This window comes from Brachypodium distachyon, chromosome 3 (assembly GCF_000005505.3).
Source record: "Brachypodium distachyon strain Bd21 chromosome 3, Brachypodium_distachyon_v3.0, whole genome shotgun sequence".
NCBI lineage: Eukaryota > Viridiplantae > Streptophyta > Magnoliopsida > Poales > Poaceae > Brachypodium > Brachypodium distachyon.
This window is the reverse complement of record NC_016133.3, coordinates 3,915,807-3,936,777: the sequence shown is the minus strand read 5'-3', so window position 1 is coordinate 3,936,777 and position 20,971 is coordinate 3,915,807. Positions and strand designations below refer to the sequence as shown.

At 45.7% G+C, this 20,971-nt stretch overlaps 4 protein-coding genes across 8 annotated transcripts; 1 reads left to right on the top strand and 3 right to left on the bottom strand.

The window, feature by feature from the left end:
* Positions 1–164: 164 nt before the first annotated feature.
* LOC100830428 lies at positions 165–2,075 on the bottom strand. Its single transcript, XM_003570343.4, has 2 exons — positions 1,415–2,075; positions 165–610 (listed from the first exon to the last, which is right to left on the bottom strand). Exons 1-2 carry the CDS (start codon positions 1,840–1,842, stop codon positions 451–453), a joined length of 588 nt encoding a protein of 195 aa, XP_003570391.1. The 5' UTR covers positions 1,843–2,075; the 3' UTR covers positions 165–450.
* Positions 2,076–7,557: 5,482 nt separating this feature from the next.
* On the top strand, positions 7,558–10,362 carry LOC100827382 (jasmonate O-methyltransferase). Of its 5 annotated transcripts, none has more exons than XM_003570333.4 (5): positions 7,558–7,904; positions 8,565–8,749; positions 8,960–9,352; positions 9,436–9,702; positions 9,812–10,362. In XM_003570333.4, exons 2-5 carry the CDS (start codon positions 8,675–8,677, stop codon positions 10,157–10,159), a joined length of 1,083 nt encoding a protein of 360 aa, XP_003570381.1. In that variant the 5' UTR covers positions 7,558–7,904; positions 8,565–8,674; the 3' UTR covers positions 10,160–10,362. The 5 variants fall into 5 exon arrangements, with proteins under 5 accessions (XP_003570381.1, XP_010233889.1, XP_010233887.1 ...); XM_010235587.3 differs by having other exon boundaries at positions 7,558–7,868; positions 9,812–10,355; XM_010235585.3 differs by having other exon boundaries at positions 7,558–7,888; positions 9,812–10,355.
* Positions 10,363–10,906: 544 nt separating this feature from the next.
* LOC100826140 (pollen receptor-like kinase 4) lies at positions 10,907–15,922 on the bottom strand. Its single transcript, XM_024460722.1, has 4 exons — positions 15,709–15,922; positions 12,906–13,377; positions 12,085–12,842; positions 10,907–11,969 (listed from the first exon to the last, which is right to left on the bottom strand). Exons 1-4 carry the CDS (start codon positions 15,920–15,922, stop codon positions 11,362–11,364), a joined length of 2,052 nt encoding a protein of 683 aa, XP_024316490.1. The 3' UTR covers positions 10,907–11,361.
* A 2,327-nt stretch (positions 15,923–18,249) lies between these two features.
* Positions 18,250–20,718, bottom strand: LOC100825826 (sodium/potassium/calcium exchanger 1). Its single transcript, XM_003570945.4, has 2 exons — positions 19,755–20,718; positions 18,250–18,818 (listed from the first exon to the last, which is right to left on the bottom strand). Exons 1-2 carry the CDS (start codon positions 20,557–20,559, stop codon positions 18,520–18,522), a joined length of 1,104 nt encoding a protein of 367 aa, XP_003570993.1. The 5' UTR covers positions 20,560–20,718; the 3' UTR covers positions 18,250–18,519.
* Between the last annotated feature and the right edge of the window lie 253 nt (positions 20,719–20,971).

The following is a 20,971-nucleotide window of genomic DNA, read 5'->3' as shown; positions in this document are numbered from 1 at the left end:
TTTATTATACCTGAGTTCTCACAACTTGGTTTTTGCCGCAGCAGTTCAGATTCCGTTGTGATTTACCAGAGTTTAGAACTGGAATGTGAACTACCACTTATAAAGTTCGCATTCCTCAAAACAAGTTTCTTATAAGAACATGGATACTTTTCCCAAGCCAATTATATAACCATTTAACATTCATGAAATTAACTGCTTCTCTTGCTGAAACTTCAGAATAGGACATATTATGACATTTCTCTGCTAAGTGCTAATCACACTCAAAAAGTGCTGAACATCTCGCAGAGGAATGACCCCAAAACTTTCTTTCTCTGTTTTATTCAAGCCATAATTCAGAAGATTTTTAGTAATTACTCTATTTCCGTTCACTTGAATGATCTTTTCGATCTCTATGCTCTCTGCTACTACAGAATTGAGGAGCAGCTTGACGACATTAGGCAATTCAAGCAGCTAGGCTGCTGCGATGCTAGGGGAGAAGGACATTGGTGCAGAGCACTGCGAGGCCGAGTAGTTGTTGGCCCTGAGGGCTTCTGATCCACAGTTATCTGCACGGTCATCCATTAGCATCTGGTGGCATCGGCACTCGGAGCTGCAGAAGGCTTTCTCCCCCCTATGATTGCAGGTCAAGAGCAAAATAGAGGTAATTAAGTGGTTAGTATGCTGTTGCTTGTCACAAATATTGAAAATATTATAGTGAAATCTCCACGAGCTATGCTGATTGCTATCTAAAGCGATGTGTTATCCGAGCTGCATCTCATATCAATTTTTCTTAGAAAATCTTGCAATTAGTTTGGAATAGAAAAGGTTTTCCACCAATCTCCCCTAGATACCTAGTTCCAAATTGGAGGTAGAAAAGAAATACGGAGTATCTTTTAAGGCTAAGCTGAGTGGTGTAGTACTAAGTAACTGTTTGATAAGTTAACTGTTTCTACATCTATTGCAGCACGTAACTCCTTTCTATAGCAAGACACCTTGGTTGAACTAGATTGTCTTCCAGGATTACAAAACCATGACATCCTCTCAAGTCTCAACCAAAACTAGGAAAGGGCCTGGAATGTCTAGTCTTATTAAGAAGTCTTTTTCTCAAGTTTTTTTTTCGAGCCCATGTACTCCTTTTCTCAATTTTTTCCATGTACCCTAGTCGTTCTCTGAAAAAAGTAAGTGCAAGAACTTAATTCTGGAACCTTTACAACCAAAATATTTCTTTTTAGGAAGGCCTACTGTCCTCACAAAAAGGAAAGGAGATTCTAAAAGGACCTAAATTCTCACAAACTTTTCAGAAAAACAGTAATAGGGCTGAATTGCATACCAATTAAATGATCATGTTAAGTACTCACGCATCGTTGAAACTATTTCACGTACTAATTAATTCCTTGATGTATGTATGAAATGGTTAGTCTATTTAATTACTCACCCATACATGTAGATATCAAGCCCATCGAGCCTCTTGGTACACAGGTAGCAGCGGCTCAAGAAGTCAGCCGCCCTGCTCCTGGCCGGCGCCTCGCCGGCTTCCACGAGCCAGCCGTTGCCGAAGTACACGCGCTTCCGCACGCTGCGACCGCCGGGCACGTGCGTGATGACGCACGTGTAGCTCTCTGAGAGCTCGGCCTCCTCCCGCGCACGGCGCCGTGCCGCAGCGCCGATGGCGATCGGCTGGGCAGCGAGGCAGGCACGGCCCATGGCGGCGACGATGCCGAGCCCGACGACACCACCGGCGACATCGAAGCTCCGTTTGGGCCTCGGCTGCTCGGCGCCGGAGGCGCCGAGGAAGACGGACAGGAGGCTAGCGAAGGAAGGCGAGGCCTTCTGCCCGGTTGCCGGCTCAAGAGTCCTCATCATCCTCTGATTCAGAGAGACAGAGAGAGAGATGGGTTTATGTGTTGTTCTGTTCTTCACAGTCCCATCTCTCCTCTTGCTCTCTCCCCTCTCAACTTCCCTCTTATTTCCAGAGAGAGTTCTTAGCTTCCCTCCCTGAAGAATACTAGTGGAAGAGAAGGGAGGGGAAGAGGGAAGGGAGAGATGGTGGTGGGAGGGATTTTAAAGGGAAAATTTGCTGGGAGAGATCATGAGTGGAGGAGTTAGGAAAGGGAGGTTTGTTTGTTCTACATTAAAATAAATCTATTAAATTAGTGGAGGTTACGCATGCAAAACCTCTTTATTTTGTGCTCCATACATTTCCTCATAATTGGACATTATTCCATGGAAATATTAAATAATGCAATGAGAATCAAGAGCTTGTCCTTTTTTATTACCTCCGAGAAATTCTTAAAAAATGGTCAAGCCAGAGCATGAGAAACGAGATCTTGTCCTTTTGTGAATGTTCGCTTCATGCATTTGTACTACTATCAAATTTTTCAACAGAGTTAGTTGTGTGTGTGGATGCATGAGTAAATGTCATGTGTCCAAGTAGTACAAGAAAGTGTCATGACCCATGAGTAGCTTGTCTGTTCAGCATTTGCCAGATACTCCACAGCCGATCGATCGTCCATCTTCAGCTGTACTTGCAAACTTGCTTTCCGGCAGTTTCACTGCAATTTTGTTTGGCTGCTTATTTCTGGAAACGCAATTAGTTCTTCAGCTACCTTTGGTTGCTCCTCCCTTAATCACTCTCACATGCATTATTTTTGCCTTTTCTTTCTTAGTACAGAAAAGACTCGTGAACTTTCTGAAAGAACCTGGCAATTTTCAGAAAGAAAACATATATTGGTGTGATCGATCCAATGTGGACGCGTCTCTATTTCTGTGTCACGATCGTCATGAAAAGAATAGAGGGGGGGAGTTTATAGCATGCCACTTGCAAATGCTATCATCAAGCACGGGAAATTAAGTGCTGCTAATTTTATATACCTATAATTATATGTTAACATTTACAATCGGAACCCAATGCTGCTAAAAGTTATCATGCATCATCATGATATGCCAATAAGCACTCAAAGGCCAAAAGGCAACGCGCCCCCTAAGGTTCCGTCTAAGATCTTGGTGAATTTCGTTGAAATGTCTAGTAAACACTCCTTCCCTGTAATTTACTCCCTTCTATTCATAATAAGTGTTTAAGATTTAGTACAACTTAGTGCAAACCGTTTGGATTTTTTGGAATTTCTTCCGGTCCAAGATACCACAGGTAAATTAAAACATGCTTATTCTTATTCTTTTGTCCTCTGGAACTTGGTTATAGAAATAGTAGGAATATGATTGCTTCGTTGATACAGTGCTACGCCTTTAAAACTTGTAGCAGTGTCATGTGTCATTGTCTGCTTCTTCTCATGGCCGGCACACCTAACAAAATGATTTATCGCCCTCATCATGCATGCCCAATATGCTTGAGATTTATGGTTCATAAAGCTTTCTTGTGACCTGAGCTCACCGTGAACCAACCATCAAGGACTTCCTTTTCCCTGTTGAGCAGACAAGGTACGTGACATTGACATGCACGCATATGTGTTTGCCTATGCACAAGCAAAGTTGCATGGCTGCTTAATTAGCTATGAATCATTAATTCCTTTTTGTCTAGAAAATCTAGAAATCTTTAAGACATTTTTTTAGTGAAAGAAAATCTAGTACTTATACAATTTTGCAGATTGTCAATCACGGATTTCCCCTCTACTTTTGCAGTTCTGTGGCCAATTGTATGTGCAGTAAAGAAATACTTCCTCATTTTCACAAAGGTTGGCGTAATTGGTTTCGTTAAGACAAAGTTTTGACCAATGATAACTCTATTACTATGTGTTTTTTCATTTCATATATGAAATTTATATCAATAAATTCGTTTTTAAAAGTTCTTGCTAATAATAATGGTTTCGTATCATATAAATTATTAGTCTGGTGTAACCTAACACGTGTCAGTTTAATATATGGTTTTCAATTCTACAGGAGTCAAAGGCATGTGTGGAATCGTTTGTATTCATGCATTTTTTTTCTAGCATGCAAATCAAATAGATGAAAACAAGATTAATTTAAGTGAATGATCATATATATAGTGTGTAACCTTAACTTGAGGAAATGAAGAGGTGTCTGGTCAAACTATTTTAATATTGTGAAATTAGGAATTAATGGATGTAAGATTAAAATAAATAAATAGAGGGAATGCATTCTAGTAAAGGAAAATTCATATATAAGGTGATTGTTTGATTTATTTCTCTTGGAGTTTTTTTGCAAGAATTTTTGTTCATTAGTGTCCCAGTTTGGCACGTATTGAATTACTGCATGATTCTTTTAGTACTACTATGTAAATTATTACATAGTATTTATAGAGAACACCAAGTGTCCATGACCTAAAATACTCCTATATTAGTTGCTGCTGTTCTTTGTTTACTTGACGTTCTAGAATCTCCAAGTCACCAACCAATACGTATATTTAAAACCATCTAGACGGGCCGTATTAAAACAAAATTGCATTGTTAGATTTGTCTTTTTCGTTAATCAGTAAGTTGTAAAAGAGTAACGATTGGATGGTCTCCAGAAGAGTATGATGCTTTCTTGCCATGTCGCGGGCCAGGAAAGTGCACTCGCTAATCACGGAAGCCGCTGATCCACCACACATGAGGCGCCACCCGTGTTCTCAACTTATTTGTTTTACTTGCAATTTTAGCTTAGACTATGCTTTCACTGGAAAATTTACTCCGAACCGAAAGGGAACCGTCGTATACTCGTATTCATCCAATCCCGCCCTTATCTCTGATGTTCTTTTATCTCGCAAAACGAAATATACATGTTACTTTCGCAGAAGAAACCAAATGGGTCACCACAAGCATATGGCCACAACTCAAAATAAAGCAAAAGGATAGCAAAATGTACCTGTGTGAAAAGGCAAAAGAAAAGAAAAACTACTCTTGAATTACTTCGACTAAATAAATAAGTGGCCAAGTCAAATCTGTGCACATAGGTCACCACAGCACATGCTCGCAAACACGCACGCACATCTTACCCTATGAGCACCTTTGAGAAACTGAGCAGCCATGATCTTGAGATTGACAAAGTCATCACAGACACCTCGTACATCACTCTCGCTGAAAAAATAACGCTGGTTAAAGCACGAAATAAATCCAAAAAATTCAAGCACCCGTTGTGTCTTTATCAGATAAAAAGAGATTTGAATCTGAATTGACTGGTTCCACCACAACAAAGAAGAAACCAAATGATTATTAGGAGACGGAAAATAACAAGAGCCATTGGCTTGTCCTGTCAAAATCAAAATCAGACTTAATTGTAGCCCCCCACACACAGAAGGTGGGTGGTCGAAGTTTCCGGGCACGGCACAGGGGTTTAAACCACGTCACACTAACTTTTTTTTTCTTCCGAAACAACATGGATCGATGTAAAGGTTTATCAGAAGCACTTTAAACGTAATAAAAATTAAATTACATCAAAGTTCTTGGAAAAAAAGCAACGAATGTCCGTTGTCACCCGTTCTCTATCGTAGCCGCTGATACTCCCTCCAATAAAGCCCCGTCGCCTTCGAGCCAGCGCACCCAACGAAGGACAGCGACGCGACTCCAACGCGGCTCTCCGGCGGGCCGCCCACGTATCCCGAAATCGCCAAGAGCCGGGCACGGCTCCGTTTCAGATGCACCTCTATTTTATTCACAAACGGGCTATTGTACTGTACCAAAACGCGTACGTTGGTCCCGATGTGAAAATTTTAGTTTCTAGCTGGAAATAACATATCCGAAGGGGCAGGGGTGCGCGTTCCACAGTATCGTGGAGTCCGGAAGGAGTCGGATTACTGCGTGTATTGTGCGGTCCGGCAGACGTCGAATTTAGGCGCGTCGAGGGAGGGAGACGCCAATACGGGGAATATGCTACTGCTTGAGAGACGGACGATTTTGTTTTACTGGAAACCCTTGTTTCATCTCAGCCTAGCTAGAATGGTGAACTGTGGGACGGGCTCAGCAAGACTGGATGCTGGGTTTTGTCTGGGAGCGGCGATCTACGTCAGGGCTTGGGTGTCAGGTGTCAACCTTTTGCTGTTTTGGTTGCTAGTTCGAGTGGCGTTTTTTTTTCTGCTATGACTAGGAAACGAAATGCTCCGTAGCTTCCTGTTGGTCTTTGTTTTATCATTGTACACGTAGCTCTCTTTTTTTGAGGGGATTGTACGCAGTACACGTAGCTAGCTTTTCTTTTTACGCCAAGATTTTGGCTTCAAAAGTGGAAACGATATGCTGGGCTATAGTTTCTTTTACGTGTAGGCCGGTGTTGGCAGCCCAGCTCAGCCCACAAGTCCTGTGCCGAAACCGTAATGAATCACAAGTTAAAGGAGTTTAAATTGTGCATATTTACTAAGTATGCATTGCTCTGTTGCCGACCGGCCCTACCCAATAATGATGGGTGCGTGCGTTACGTCTCTTGCTGTATCACAAAGTGAAAAATAATTTATATACGAACAAAGTAATGACTCGTTTGGCAAGCCTTAGTATTTCCTCGGATTCATAAGAAATGTCCTTTACTTAGTACAAAATTTGTACTAGTTTAGTACAAAATGGTCAACGCTTTTTATTTATCGGAAGAGTACAATTTACAGTTTTACAGACATGGATTTCCTTGGATTAAGCATCATTTAGTTGCTTCTGCACCTCAAACAGTCAAATGCTTACGGTTTCGTAATCATTTGACTGTTAATACCAAATATGGGGAGGGAATTGATACGTCAATAGCGCTATTATACATCTTCGGATTTTGTATTTTTACCCAGACCACAAATCAATGAATTTTTACACAAAAATGTACAGATATGTAATATACATCTATAATAATACTAAAAAAATTCAGATTTTTTTGAAACTTCAAAACATGATTTTCATGATGTTTGAACTATAAAGGGCACTGGATCCCGAGAGCCAAAAATCCATATTCAAACGGTCTCCGCTATATAGATCTGATATGGACGCTTCAGTGGAGCATGAGCTTGTATGCATGAACGTGGTTTCGTGTGGGAGGACGATGCTTCCATATAACTAAAAAAAATTCGAATGTACAGTAGTACTCTTTAAAGAAAGATGTCTGTCTTTTGACATCAGTTGACCAATGGCATTTTAGAACAAGAATACGCATAATTGCTAGCTAGTGCATTGCATTCAACAGATCAGGTGGCGACGCCTAACGGTTTTTCCTTTGCACTTTATTCGATCCGTGCAACATAAATGTCCTGATTTGGTAGCTTGATCTTTCCATGGTTCACTGGAGTGGAGCACCCACTATGTGACTGTGCGGGTGGCCGAATCTCATCCAAAATCTGCTTAAAGTAGTCCCGTTCCCGTCCAAAGATTTTGCCTTTTCATTGGGCAGTGTCGGGGACTTGGGAGTACGATTATACTCCCTCTGTTTTTTTATTTTTATGGAGGAAGTACGTTTCATGTGGAAACTTGACGCATATTTTTCTTTGAGGAACTATCTAGACGCATTGATACATATATTTTTGAACAAATTTGATACAAAAATTATCTAATGAAAGTGTATATTTTTACGAATGAATGATACACTATTGTTGTATTCAGGACGTACAAAGTTGCGCTCGTGTCTGAAAAAAAATTAATCCATCGATCCCGTGCGGTTTGCTTGACTTCCCGTACTGCCGTCTCTGAACTCTGAAGGAAAATAAAAGGTCTCCCGTAGCCGCCTTCCGCCCTTCCCCTCACGCCGGCGCCTCCTGCCCCGCCCTGTCGCCGGCGCCTCTTGCCCCTTCCCCCTGTCGCCGGCCTCCCCCTTCTGCTCTGCTTTCCGCCGCAGGCTCCTCTCGTCCCAGCCGCCCCTCGTTCTCTCCACCACAACGACCTCTGGCCCATAACCAAGCTCCACTGTCGCCGCCTAATGCCCCCTTGCCCGCAGCAGGGAAAAGGCCCCAAGGGCAACAGGGCCGCACTTCACCGCTGGTGGCTCCGAACTCTACCCTGTACTGTAAATCTCAAGTTCTGTTCTTGTTCCATGTCAATGTATGTTTACTACTACTACTAGCTGTTTACCTGCTTTTTGCATCAGAAGTTCAGAACATTGCTGGTTATTCACGAATTTTTGTTCTGTGCCTTCTTGTGGTTATTCGTTAAACATGTATCGGGTCCGGAAGTGGTACTAGCAGCCTAGCAGGTGTAGACACTGCAGTAATTTTTAGAAAACTCTCAGTGGGCTTCAGACCTTCAGTTTGCATTTTGTGTGTCTATATCTGTGTTCTGCCCGACGCATGTTGTCTTGGAATCAAATCATGTTTTATTTCTCAGATTGCTGCATTGCATCGTACAAAGAATGATATGACAGTTTTCTTATTTTTAGAAAGCAAATATGCGGCTACGATCTCTTGTGATCAACACATCTATATATCTTACAAAGAATGATATGACAGTTTAAATATTTCTAGAAAGCAAATATGGTGACGATCTCTTGTGATAAGCACATGTATAAATCTTTGAGTGGGTTAAACACATGAATCTGGTTGGTTCATGCCACAAATAGTCCACATCGTTGAGTTGCAAGTATCAATCCCACATCTAATTAATTAAAAGTCCATTAGATACAACACATAAGAGACTATACGTTGGGGAGGTTGTGTCTTACCATTTATTGTGCACTAACAGACAACACCTAAAGAGACCTGCATTGGGAGAGGCCTTAGCATTCCTCACTTAGCAGCTGGACATCATTCTTTAGATCTTGAAGTTGGAAGATCTTAAGTTGGAAGACGACCATGTCATCAGAACAGATGGTGCACATGAATCGAGGACAAGGAGAAACAAGCTATGCTCAGAACTCCAGTTTGCAGGTATCTCTTTTATGTTAATTACCACATGAATCGAGGACAAGGAGTATTGTTGTTTTTCTTTGGTCCTGTTCCTCGATAAATTATGTTACTGTGATAATAAAATTATAAATAAGGCGAAGAACAAAAATCTTGAATGCTAAAAGGAAAACAATTTCGCTAAACTGTATAAGATCAATGAGATCTTTCTGATGAATTATAACTTGCCTGCAGAACGCTGCACAAAACAGGATGAGGTCCCTGATAGAAGAGGCTATCGCTGACTTATGCAGCACCAGCACCTTGTTGCCGAGTAGAAGCATGGTCGTCGCAGACTTGGGCTGCTCCTCTGGACCAAATGCACTCGTGTTAGTGTCAATCGCTGTAGATGCCATCCAAAGCCACTGTCTCCGATATCAGCAGCAGCCATTAGCAGAAATCTGTGTCCTCCTTAACGATCTCCCTGACAATGACTTCAATGTGGTGGTGAAGAGCTTGGTTGCGTTCCAGCAGAGTCACAAGTCCATTGTTGCTGGTATTGTGCCAGGGTCCTTTTACGGGAGGCTCTTCTGCAGTGACTCTTTGCATCTTGTTTGCTCGTCCAACAGCCTGCACTGGCTCTCAAAGGTATGCATTTTACACAGCTCGATGTCTGCTTTCCATTACTTATCCCTTCTTGAGCAGCAGATTATTTTTCGACATGACCACAGGCTCCTGATGAACTAAAGAGGAATCGAATCCCGGCGTATGATATCGATGAGCATGTTAGGCGAGAAAGACGAACCATTGTCCTTGGAGCTTATGCACGACAGTTCGGTAAAGATTTCACACAATTCCTTGAACTGAGGGCCAAAGAATTGGTTCCGGGAGGCCGGATGGTAGTTTCCCTTGCAGGGAGGCGGTCCGAAGAACCTGCCTCCAAATACACTCATGCCTGGGAATCTGTTGCACAGATTTTAAGTGAGATGGCCTCCAAGGTACATTTTACTTTACCTTTTTTTTTTAGCGTTTTCCTCATTTGAGAACTGATAAATATAGTCGTGTAATTAGAATTATGAGATTTTGGTACAATTACCACTTTACCAGGGTGTGATTAACAGAGGAAAGTTCGAATCTTTCTACATACCGATATACGGACCTTCCGATGAAGGGCTAAGAGATATCATCCAATCAGAGGGCTCATTTTCAATCAGAGAGCTGCAGGTTCATGAACCTACCAGCGACAACACGCTGATCACCCCGAGCAGGATGGCCAATATGCTGAGAGCTGGATTTGAGCCGATAATAATTCAGCATTTTGGACCGGCTGAAACTATCATGGATAAATTTGTGAGTACTGCGGAACGCCGATGGAGCCTGCAGGGCAGCTTGCAAGAGGAACTTGCCGCAAACCCTCGAGTTATTCTTGTTGTATCGCTAACCAAGAAAGTATAACCAGAATATTCCGTCCTATGGTGTCTATGTATTGCAATGGAATAAATGGATCTTATATGATAGTATCTAGACTTGTCTATTGGCACTTTGGTCTAACAGCTAGTTTCTTTTACCCAAATCTAGTATACAAGCATAATATGTTCTGTTTGTATTTAAATTACCCTTTTTTTAAAGATTAACTTGGTTTTCTGACCAACCGATTAGCACGGAAATTGTCATGCTGCACAATCTTTTATAACTGCCTTGCTGTGTGATCTTTTGATTTGTAGTATGCTGACCATCATTTCAAATATCAGATTTTTGTTACATTTGGCTGGAAAATACATGCTCCTGGCCGTGTGTCTCGTTCCCAACTCTCATGCTATGGGAACACATGATATTGTTATCTTCTTCTATTACTCTTTGCCCGCACTTTGATTCTGCCATTGCTTCTCCGCTTCTCAGGCTCAAGCAAATCTATGACAAACTTATAATGACAGGGGACCTGTAAACAATGAGGACATTGATCCCACTATATTAACCAACGGTCGAAGGAGCGATGATCAACTTGCCTTCTCTCGGGATTGAACGCTGCACCCGTTCTGCGATGGGCTTCACATCACTCAGGCGACCAGCTTTACTTTCGCTGATCTACCGGGTGCACCCACAACTCCATCACCGCACTAAGACGTGTTTATCCTCTCAAATTTCAGACCGACATTCATCCAAGAACGGAATGGTTTGGAAGGAACTACTCAAAACTTTCCATTCTCCACCCAACTTCTACATATATGTATTCCAAAGAAAGGAAAAAGTAAACCAAGGAATCAATTAATGTACTCTTAATTACATGCTAACATAACATCGCCGCATCTCCTTTCGCTTCAACATCAATCCATTTATGCTAAACCAATTTACACCTTCGAAATTAGTCAAGAATTCCATCACAAAACCCCCTATCACCACCCCGGCCGGCCGGCTCAAATGTATGTGTTCTTCGGCTCTTCGCTAGCTCACCAGATGGATCATTCGATTCGCATTGAACTAAGCTCACCAGCCATCTCGCCCATGCAAGCCTTGGATCATCTTGGCACCATGCAATCCGCGCAATGCACGCGATCAATTAATCCTCGTCTCAGTCGATGATTCGATCAGTACGTGCGTGAGTTGTTAGGATCAAACACTCTTGATTGGATCGTACTCGTACGTAGCTAGGATCTCGTCTAGGCAGCGCCGGTCGAGGAGTCGCCGGGCTCCGGCGGCGGTGGGTCCTTGATCTCCTCGATGCTGGCCAGGGCGGCCTTGAGGTCCAGCCTCTTGTCGACATCGGCCTCGCAGCAGGCGAGCGCGACCCGGAGCAGCTTGAGCATCTCCTCCTCGTGGCCCTGGGTCCCGGCCATGTCCTTGTCGAACACCTCGCCGGTGCGCTCCTCGTTGACCACGGAGCTGACCCATCCGGCGATGTCGGCGTTCCCTTGCTGCTTCCCCTGCCGGAGGTAGTTTGCCGGGAACCTGCCCGTGAGCACCTCCAATGCCAGGATCCCGAGGCTCCACACGTCGCTGGTCTTGGACGGCTTCCCTTTGGCCACGCACTCGGGGGACTTGTAGGCCACCATGACCTGCGCCGCGTGCGACGCCGTGAGCACCGGCACCAGCGCGTAGTCCGACAGCACCGCCGTGAAGTCGCCGTCGAGGAGCACGTTGGAGGACTTGAGGTGCCCGTGCGGCACCGTCAGCATCGGCAGCTCCTCGTACAGGTGCGCCACCCCTCTCGCCGCCCCCTTGATGATCCTCAGCCTCTTCCCCCAGTCCAGGATCGACCCCTTGCTGCCTGATCCATATCAAACACAAATTCCATCGATCTCAGCTTAGTTATAGGATCCATCACTGATATATATGAATGAATGATGGGGAGATGAATTGTTGGTTACATTACATTTACATACCGTGGAGGAGCTGGGCGAGGCTGCCGTTGGTCATGTAATCGGTGATGAGGAGCTTCTCTTCTTTTTTATAGAGGTAGGCGACGAGGGGGACGAGGTTGGGGTGCGCGAGGCGGCCGAGGCGGCGCATGTGCTCGGAGAAGTCCTCCCGGCCGACGCCGTTCATGTCCTTGAACCGCTTCACCACCACCTCCGACCGGCCATCCAGGAGCGTGGCCTTGTACGAGGACCCGAAGTTGCCGCTGCCCAGCACCTCGGCGGACGCGCGGAGCAGGTCCTCGATTTCGAACCGCACGCGCGACTCCTGGATGAACACCAGCCGCCCGTGCTCGTCCCGCCTCGCCCCGCGCTTCGCCGCTGCCGGTGCCGCCGCCGGCGCGGCGGCGGCGGACGTGGACGCGGCCTGGCTGATGTTGACGCACGGCGCGGTCTGGAGCTTGGGGTTGGACGGCGTCTGGTCGCCCTCGGACCCCGCGCTCCGTGCCGCCGCGCGTCGTCTTCGCCGGCGCCGCCTGCCGAGCACGCCCGTGGCGACCCCGACAACCGCGAGCAATACGCCGAGCACCATGAGCGAAGCGGCGACGGAGGCCAGCCAGGACACCCCGACACCACCAGCCGCGGCCGGCAAATCCGCGGGGTCGCACGCGACGGGCAGCGGCTTCCCACAGAGGAACTCGTTGCCTTGGAACATGGTGGCGTTGAACCGGCTGAGCCCCCCCGGGATCGGGCCGGAGAGATTATTATGGGACACATCGACGAACCTCAGCTCGGGCTGGGAGAAATCCGGCAACGGCCCATTGAACCGGTTATGGGCCAGCGTGAGCTCGAGCAACCTCGGCGAAGTGATGGATCCGGGGACGGGGCCGGAGAAGTCGTTCTCGGCGAGATGCAGCTTGCGGAGCCCGCGCATGGGGCGGAAGGTGCCGTCGGGGATGACGCCGGAGAACTTGTTGCGGGAGAGGTAGAGCATCTTGAGGACGCCGAGGGCGGAGACGTTGGGGAACGGGCCCGTGAGCTGGTTGTCGGAGAGGCTGAGCACGCGGAGGCCCGGGAGGACGGCGAGGGAGCCCAGGTCGGGGGCCAGGCCCGCTAGGCCCAGGTGCTCGAGCTGGAGGCCCTGGACGCTGCCGTTGCCGTGGCAGGAGACGGCGTACCAGGAGGAGATGTTGCCGTTGCAGGGCCCTGTCGTGCCCCAGGAGCGGAGCGGGCCTGGCGGGGAGCCGTCCGACGACCGCAGCGTGTCCCGGAAGGATACCAGCACCTCGCCCTCCGTCTTGCCGTCGTCGGCCGCGGCCGCTGGAGAGAGGCCGGCGACGGAGAAGACGAGGGAGAAGAAGACGATGGCGCCGGGCGGCCGCGGCCGCGCCATTGGGGGCCGGCACCGCAGCGATCGATCCGTGCGTCCTTCAGTTGGATGGATGGATCGACGGCCGGCCGGAGGGGCGTGTTTGCGGGAGGAGCGCCCGCCCGGGGGGGTGCGGTTGATGACGACCGCACGTAGGTACGAATCACGCGCGCACGCAGGGGAGATCGAGATCGGCAGGGCTATGGCGTCGTCTTCGCATTTGCATGTGTGTGCGTGCATGGGGCTAAGCCGGCTAAGAATAGGCTCCAACAGCCGATTCCTCTTCCTCCTTCCAAGTTCCAACTGAACTGACAGTCCGGTTAGCATCCATCCTCAGAAATGAAATGAAATCCAAATTTTGATAGAATTTCATTTGGTTGAATTTCAATTCCGTGTTCAAAAATCAGGTTTGTCTACCGCATGCATGGATTTGTATAGTGAGAGACAATTTTAAAAAAATGATGGCTTGTAAAGACGAATTGGGATTAGCTACAGCGTGATTCCGTGGAATTTGAGATTGAATTCTTATGACCAATTCCGTGCCAACCAAACAAATTGGTTTCTGAAATTCATTTTGAATTTCAAAATTCTAAGCCCGAATGATGGATAACAAACGAGCTATCATTGTTTGTTGGTTGTTGCTGCGGGTTTTGGTTGTTTTCCCCCTCTGCCATTTTTTGTCTGTTGAACTGGAGGGGAGGAGACGATTAGATCTTTCCTAAAACATAATGCACTGATGTTCTTTATGTGACTGATTCGCACGCACTGACGTAATCGGTCCAGCGCTGCCTCGCGCCAGCTTGGTGTTAGTCATGCATGCGGAGGCTGCAGCTGGATGTGGCCACTTGCAGTTATCTACACGCATTCAATGACAATGTGCCATGTGTCCTGCACTATTTAAAATTGGGGACCGCGCTCCATCCTTTCCTCCTCTATTTTCCTCACACGACATTGTCCCTCCTCGTTTGCTTCGCCCGTTCTGTTCAATCACTTTCATCTCTCGTCTCTCCGGGGACCGGTGATTCGATTTGGTAACCGATTCCGGCGATTCAATCCGGCGTCCAGAGAGTTTGTGCGTGGCTGGGTCTGCTCCTCGCTCTCAAATCCAAGGTGCGTGGTGACTGTCGTTGTTTTACCCTCATCCATCTCTCTCGTATCTCCTTTTGCTTCATGGTGTTCGTTTCTGATCTGCGGCGATTTAGTCTGGTGATCGGCAAAATCGTGCGTTGTTGTTACTGTAGTTCTCCCCGCCCTTTCCCCATTCATCAGTGCTCCTCGCGTGTTCGTTATTTTCGCCAAATTTGGGTTGATTCGGAATGCATGCGATCGCTATTGGGGGAACAAAGATTGCTTCATGGAATTTGAGTTGTAGCTCTGTGTTTTGATTTTGCCTGGCCTTGATTTTGGAGGTAAATTTCCGTTTGTTATATGCACAATTTTCGTCTGGATTTGTGTGTTCCATCCAGGTTAGGGATTGTTCAAAGAGGGCTGCTAGATTTCGGTCATTTCAGCTTTGTTTTGGTGTGTGATTCGCGTTAAAATCAGGTGGTACTTTTTGGGTTCTGTTTTTGTGAGGCCTTGTGTCAGATTCCGGTTGAAACGGGCTGGCTATTGCTGGATAGTAAATGATTTCTATCGGGTTGTGGTTGGTATTTTGTTACTGTTTAGGGGGTGACCCCTTTCATCATGTTTGCGGTGGAGCTAATTGTTTCTCCACTGAAAGTATGTGTTTGTGCTAGGGAAGGGCCTTTAGTTTTCAAAATTAAAATCTTGTGTTGATGTATGTACATTCGTTCGGGCAGAGGAGCTTCAAATGGAGGAACTATTTGGTTGTGCGTTATCTAATTTCTGGATGAGAATTTTGGTTTATCTAGGGGTCCATCAGCTATTTTTTTCCTGGCTTCAACTTGTTGGTGCTACGTATATTTTTTGTCCCTCATTATGGTGGAGTCTAAACAGTTCTATGTTTGATTTTAGGAATTGTGTCATGGGGAGGGATTTTGTGATTTTAACACTGTTGGGGTTTATTTTTTCGATTACCGCCCTCGAACGGATCTCTGCCATGCAGGTCCATTGCCATCATCTGCATCACAACACATGCACTGGCAACTTGATGCATGTATGCATGGTTATTTTTTGTTTATTGCACATCAACTTAGGTTTAAACTGAAGGGTTCGTTGCACAGAAAACAAAAAAATTCCTACGGTTGAAACCACAAACGGGCCAAGATCATATCTAGAAGATGAAAGTAACGGGTAAACCGTAGTCTAGAAGGACTCACCCTCGAAGACCAAAAGCTTTGTTAACGAGAACGGTTCTCGTGGATGATGTAGATGATCACTTGCCAATCTCAAGATCGCGAAGATGAGCGGTGCAAACGGGCAGCGCTTCCGCACTCGGTCACACATACGGCTCAACGACGACCTCTGATCCCTCGTTCCAGCGGGGCAGCGGAAGTAGTGGATCCACCGGAAACTCCAGCAGCACAACGGCATGGTGGTGGTGGTGGAGAAACTATTTGAGCAGGGCTTCGCCTAAGCCATGTCTCGTCAGGTGGAGCAGCGGGAGAAAGGGACCAAGAGGTGCAAATGAGTCTCTAATGGAAAGGGGAGCACCACCCCTCTATATATAGGAGTGGAAGGGCAGCAGCCCAATGGGTGCCCCCACCTCTCCCCTCTTCATGTGAGTGGACACTCCATTCAAACTCAAAGGTCCCCATAATGTGTGTAAAACTCCACTCAAATTGAAGGGGGTTTTCTCCCATAAATGAATAAAACATTTTAATTCTTTTATTTAATATTTTTCAATTCATTTAATCAACAAACATTAACACTTATCCCCTTTAACTATTCTGATATCCCGAAACAATTTCGGTGCTCCTCGAAAACAATCACCACGCTGTCCAATCTTTTCTCCGGTGTTCCGTATCCACTCAAAAGCATCGATGAACCTTAAGTGTGTCACCCTACGGTTCGTGAATGATGTGGACATGATCGAGACATATCTCCGATCAATAATCATCAATGGGATCTGGAGATCCGTAATCTCGTGTGAACCATAAACGTCGTAACCAATTCCTTTTGTCTCGCGATATTTTACTTGTCCGAGATCCGATCATCGGTATCAACTATACCTAGTTCGATCTCGTTACCGACAAGTACTCTTTACTCATTCCGTGATATGACATCCTTGTGACCTAGTCACGTGCTTGCAAGCGGTATCGATGTGATATCACCGAGAGGGCCCAAAGTATATCTCTTCGTCATCTGGATGGACAAATCCCACTCTTGATCCATGAGCCTCAACTAATACTTTCAGAGTACCCAACGCCACCTTTATAGTCACCTTGTTACGGTGTGACGTTTGATGTCACCAAAGCACTCCTCCGGTGTTAGTGATTGACATGATCTCATGGTCTAAGGATTAGGGCTACTTCGTATGTGTTTGATATAGCAATGTAAACTTAATGACTTGATCGTATTGCTATACCTACTTTGGGTGTGTGTTCATCACATCATTCTCCTAATGACGTGACCCTGTTATTAACAACATCCAATGTTCATGATCAGGAAACCTTGATCATCTGTTAATCAACAAGCTAGTTAAATGAGAGGCATCACTAGGAACTCTTGTTTGTTTATTAGACACACATGCATTAACGTTTCCGGTTAATACAATTTATCTTAGCATGAGAAATAAACATCTATTATAAACATGGAATAAGATAATAACCATTTTATCATTGCCTCTCGGGCATATTCCTTTCATAAACATCATGGAAATTTCCTTTTTTATGCACAGGTAACTTGGTGCTTTAGATTAGATGCGAACGCATTTTTTTACACATTGGCAATTTGATGCTTTTAGTCATGATTACTTTATGTCTATTGCAATCAACTTCTTTATAACATGGTAATTTCAATTAGACTAGTCCGGTCACTTGATGCATTTGGTGGTGGTAATTTACTGTCTACTGCCCAGCAACTTGTCTCCACGTTGCATGACAATTCCAATCACAATGCGCTAGCAGTTTTGTATATTTAGGCATGGCAGCTTACAAACTACTACATGGAAAATTCGAATAATATATCATGGCAGTTTCAATCATAATGCTTACTTATGGTAAAAAATTTGGCCCATGGTTAGTGACTTGTCTTTGTATAAACATGATAATTTCAATCACAATGTACTGGTAACTTGATGAAATGTTTACTTATTATATACTTCACGTCTACTTAGTATGTCCATATCATGTCAATTTTTTATTAGATTTCATTGACAACTTTTTATGTATTAGCATGGTTACTTTAGTCAAGACTAATTGTTTTCGTGTTTTTTTTATCACAGGAACTGATAATTTCTGAAAATTCTATGACAATTTTTTGTGATTAGTACTGCTATTTGTAATGAGATGCCTATTTTTCACGGAGGAAAATTGTAAGTTGCGTAACCTTTTTCTATGTGTAGTGTATTTCTACATGAATGACATAGTTTGTAACGATGGTGATAATTCTAGTCTATTTAGCATGTCAACTTTAGAATAGAAGGCCTGGTAATTCCAACCTATTTAGCACGGCAACTTCAGAATATTAGACCTGGTAATTCCAATCTATTTAGCATGGCATGATTTCAGTCTATTTAGCATGTCAAATAAAAATATAGAAGGAATGAATGTCTCACTTGTATTAGCATGGTAATTACAATCTATTTAGCATAGGTTTGTCCTAAACTAGCATGAGAACGAATTTTATCCTGTTTTTCAAGTTGAGTGACGAAGGAGGCACCAAAACATAGTCAAGGGACGAAGTTGGCACTTTCACAATGAAAAAAACACTCATCTCAATATTTCACTAGCTGGTATGGCATACTAGGATCGAGTGGGAAGAACTTAGCCGGAAAAACATACACTGATCCAGTTAAGATCTGAAACATCAAGGTGATAACACCATGAGAAATGTCTGCTACAAACCTACATCAGTTGATTACAAGCATCTTACAGCGCCCTCATATTTACATCGACGGACAGGGATAAAGATTAAGGATTGGGCAGCATGATTCAACCTTAAAAGGAAGGGAAGCCTCCTAGCACAAATCAGTTGACACCAACTACATCCTCAAACCCGTTATCTTTGATCAGATCAGTGAATTGGTTCAGGTAGCTCACAAGCCCACCGAGCGATTTGATCAGCTCATCAGCTTTCTGGCGAGTGCTCTCCATTGCGTTGGGCGAGATTGGATCGGCAGGGGCATGATTCTGGCCAGCATCATCGCCGACCTCGCCTTCTAATATCATATGGATATGCTGCGCATTATCATTTAACTTGTTGGCCAGTTCCCATGCCTCTATCTGGCTCTTTTTCGGCTCGTTCTGTGTTTCTGTCTCGCAGTATTCTAGGTAAACGGAACACACAAGTTAGTACAGAGTAGTAAAACATGACAGGAAATGAACAAGTTTTAACAGTAGCTGGTAGGAAAAGGTAATGAATCAGATTTCAATATATAAACATATGTCATCATCATGTGCGACAGACGATCATTTTGTACATTCAGGTCTGCACAAACACAAAAGATGGTACTTCAGCAAACCATCCATATAAGAATATAACAACGATGTCAATGCAAAATAAAACAAGGCAATGTTGGTAGCAAATGGGCTTCAATGGTTCACCCAATATGAGATGACTTATGAGGAATTGAGAACCTCACATGCACTTGGTATATATTGTGTCATCACTCATCAGAAATTTCTATTGACCTACAGAAGAGAACATTGAGTACTATGAAATAATAGTTTATATTACTCCCTCCGATCCATAAGAAGTGTCGCCCACTTAGTACAAATTTTTTACTAACTTAGTACAAAATGGGCGACACTTTTTATGGATCGGTGGGAGTAACAAATTCGGATCAGGGAGTTTCACATAGGTTCCTACAAAATGCTGGCATATATTAGAAGCAACAAAAAAAATTAAAGCACTCTTCAGAATGTGGAGCTAATTACCAAATGAAGTATCAGTTTACTACTACTTCACTAATGTCCAAAGAAAACCATCTTCAGTTAAGGAACACCTCATTGTGGCATAACACCCCATTTCATGAAAAAATATATTCTGCCTTGTGTCATTGCAATGCCATGTGGCTGCATTTCAGACTCACATAAGCATCAACCATATAACATAAGCTGCACAGATTTACTACTGTACCATCAAGTATCACCAACATATCATAAATCAAAGCACACGATTACCAAATCGAAACCTCTGCCCACAGGCGAATCAGTTCTGGCTGGCCGGTGAACACAGGAAGCAAACGAGGGAGGAGTCATACCCAAATCATCAGAAGCATTCGCATTTCCACCATCCACCTGCATCTCCCCCTCATTGTCATCACCTTCCAACTCCTCCTCCTTCTCATCGTCGTCATCGTCATCTTCCTCCTCTTCTCCAACTCCAACACCATCACCCTCTTCTTCTCCCACATCAGCACCACCACCACCACCGGCACCGACCAAGCCCTCCTTGCCCCCACCTCCCCCGGCATCGCCGGAATCCGCAAGGAGCGCGTCCATGATGCCGTACACCTCGGTGTCGAACTCGGAGGGGAGACCAGCCTTCCTCCTCGCCGCAGCGCCCATCTCCGAGTACCTGCCCCCGGTCCGCGCCTCCCATTGCCGCACCGCCGCGTACTCCGCGGCCAGAGCCTCCCATCTCCGCTTGCAGTCGCCGGCGGGCCTCGCCCTGCGCCTGGAGGACGAGCCTCCCGCCCCCTCGGAGGAGGCGAGGTTCTCGGCGACGATGGCCCACTTCTGGAAGGCGGAGACGGAGCGGGCCCAGCCGTCGTCCGTGGCGGCGACGGCGGCCACGAGCGCGAGGGTCTCGGCCGCGGTCCACTCGGGCGCGCGGCCGGAGCGCGTGCGGCGGGGGCTCGGGGGCATGGAGTTGGAGGATTCGGTGGCGGGCGGCGGCGGCGGCTGGGCTCTGGGAGTGGCAGGGGCTGGGGTTTTGGGGGTGGGTGGCGACGGGGGGAGCGCCGCTAGGGCTTGGACGATGCAGGGCAGGACGGTGGTGTCGCTGGGATCGATGGAGGCCAGGGCTTGGACGATGCACGGCAGGCCGGCGTCGTTGGGATCCATGGATGGAGGAGGAAGCGGCGGGCGGGCGGGGGCTCGAGCGAGTGTGCGCGGCGCCACTGCGGTGAGGGTCGAGCCTTCGGGAGATTTCTTCTCTCTTCTTCCCGCTCCCTCTCTCCTCGTCAGTCGTCACCATCCGGAAATCGAAATGACAAAACGATTTCAGAAAGCACTATACTCCGGTGCGAAATGCAAACGGTTTATCGTCCGTCTCAGCTGCATATATGCATGGCTTCAAGCCAAGATTACATCACACGTCAGTGAAATTGTTCGTACAAAATGCACAATTCCGGCTCGTTGATTTAAACTGGACTGTTTACTGTACGTCCATGCCTTTAATTCCTATTCCCCATGATGAAATTTAGGTACTGTACAAACGTCCAGTTCCAACTTCCAAGTTTAATCATGTGACGTA

Coding starts and splice junctions, on each gene's coding strand:
- LOC100830428 (XM_003570343.4), bottom strand. CDS start 1,842: ATGATGAGGACTCTTGAGCCGGCAACCGGGCAGAAGGCCTCGCCTTCC. Junction 611..1,414: donor CTTGATATCTACATGTATGG/GTGAGTAATTAA, acceptor CTGCAATCATAG/GGGGGAGAAAGCCTTCTGCA.
- LOC100827382 (XM_003570333.4), top strand. CDS start 8,675: ATGTCATCAGAACAGATGGTGCACATGAATCGAGGACAAGGAGAAACA. Junction 9,353..9,435: donor GCCTGCACTGGCTCTCAAAG/GTATGCATTTTA, acceptor ACATGACCACAG/GCTCCTGATGAACTAAAGAG. Junction 9,703..9,811: donor TAAGTGAGATGGCCTCCAAG/GTACATTTTACT, acceptor CCACTTTACCAG/GGTGTGATTAACAGAGGAAA.
- LOC100826140 (XM_024460722.1), bottom strand. CDS start 15,922: ATGCCGTTGTGCTGCTGGAGTTTCCGGTGGATCCACTACTTCCGCTGC. Junction 13,378..15,708: donor AAAGCTTTTGGTCTTCGAGG/GTGAGTCCTTCT, acceptor GCCTCTCTCCAG/CGGCCGCGGCCGACGACGGC. Junction 12,843..12,905: donor ACTTCGCCGAGGTTGCTCGA/GCTCACGCTGGC, acceptor GCCCGAGCTGAG/GTTCGTCGATGTGTCCCATA.
- LOC100825826 (XM_003570945.4), bottom strand. CDS start 20,559: ATGGATCCCAACGACGCCGGCCTGCCGTGCATCGTCCAAGCCCTGGCC. Junction 18,819..19,754: donor GAATGCTTCTGATGATTTGG/GTATGACTCCTC, acceptor CCGTTTACCTAG/AATACTGCGAGACAGAAACA.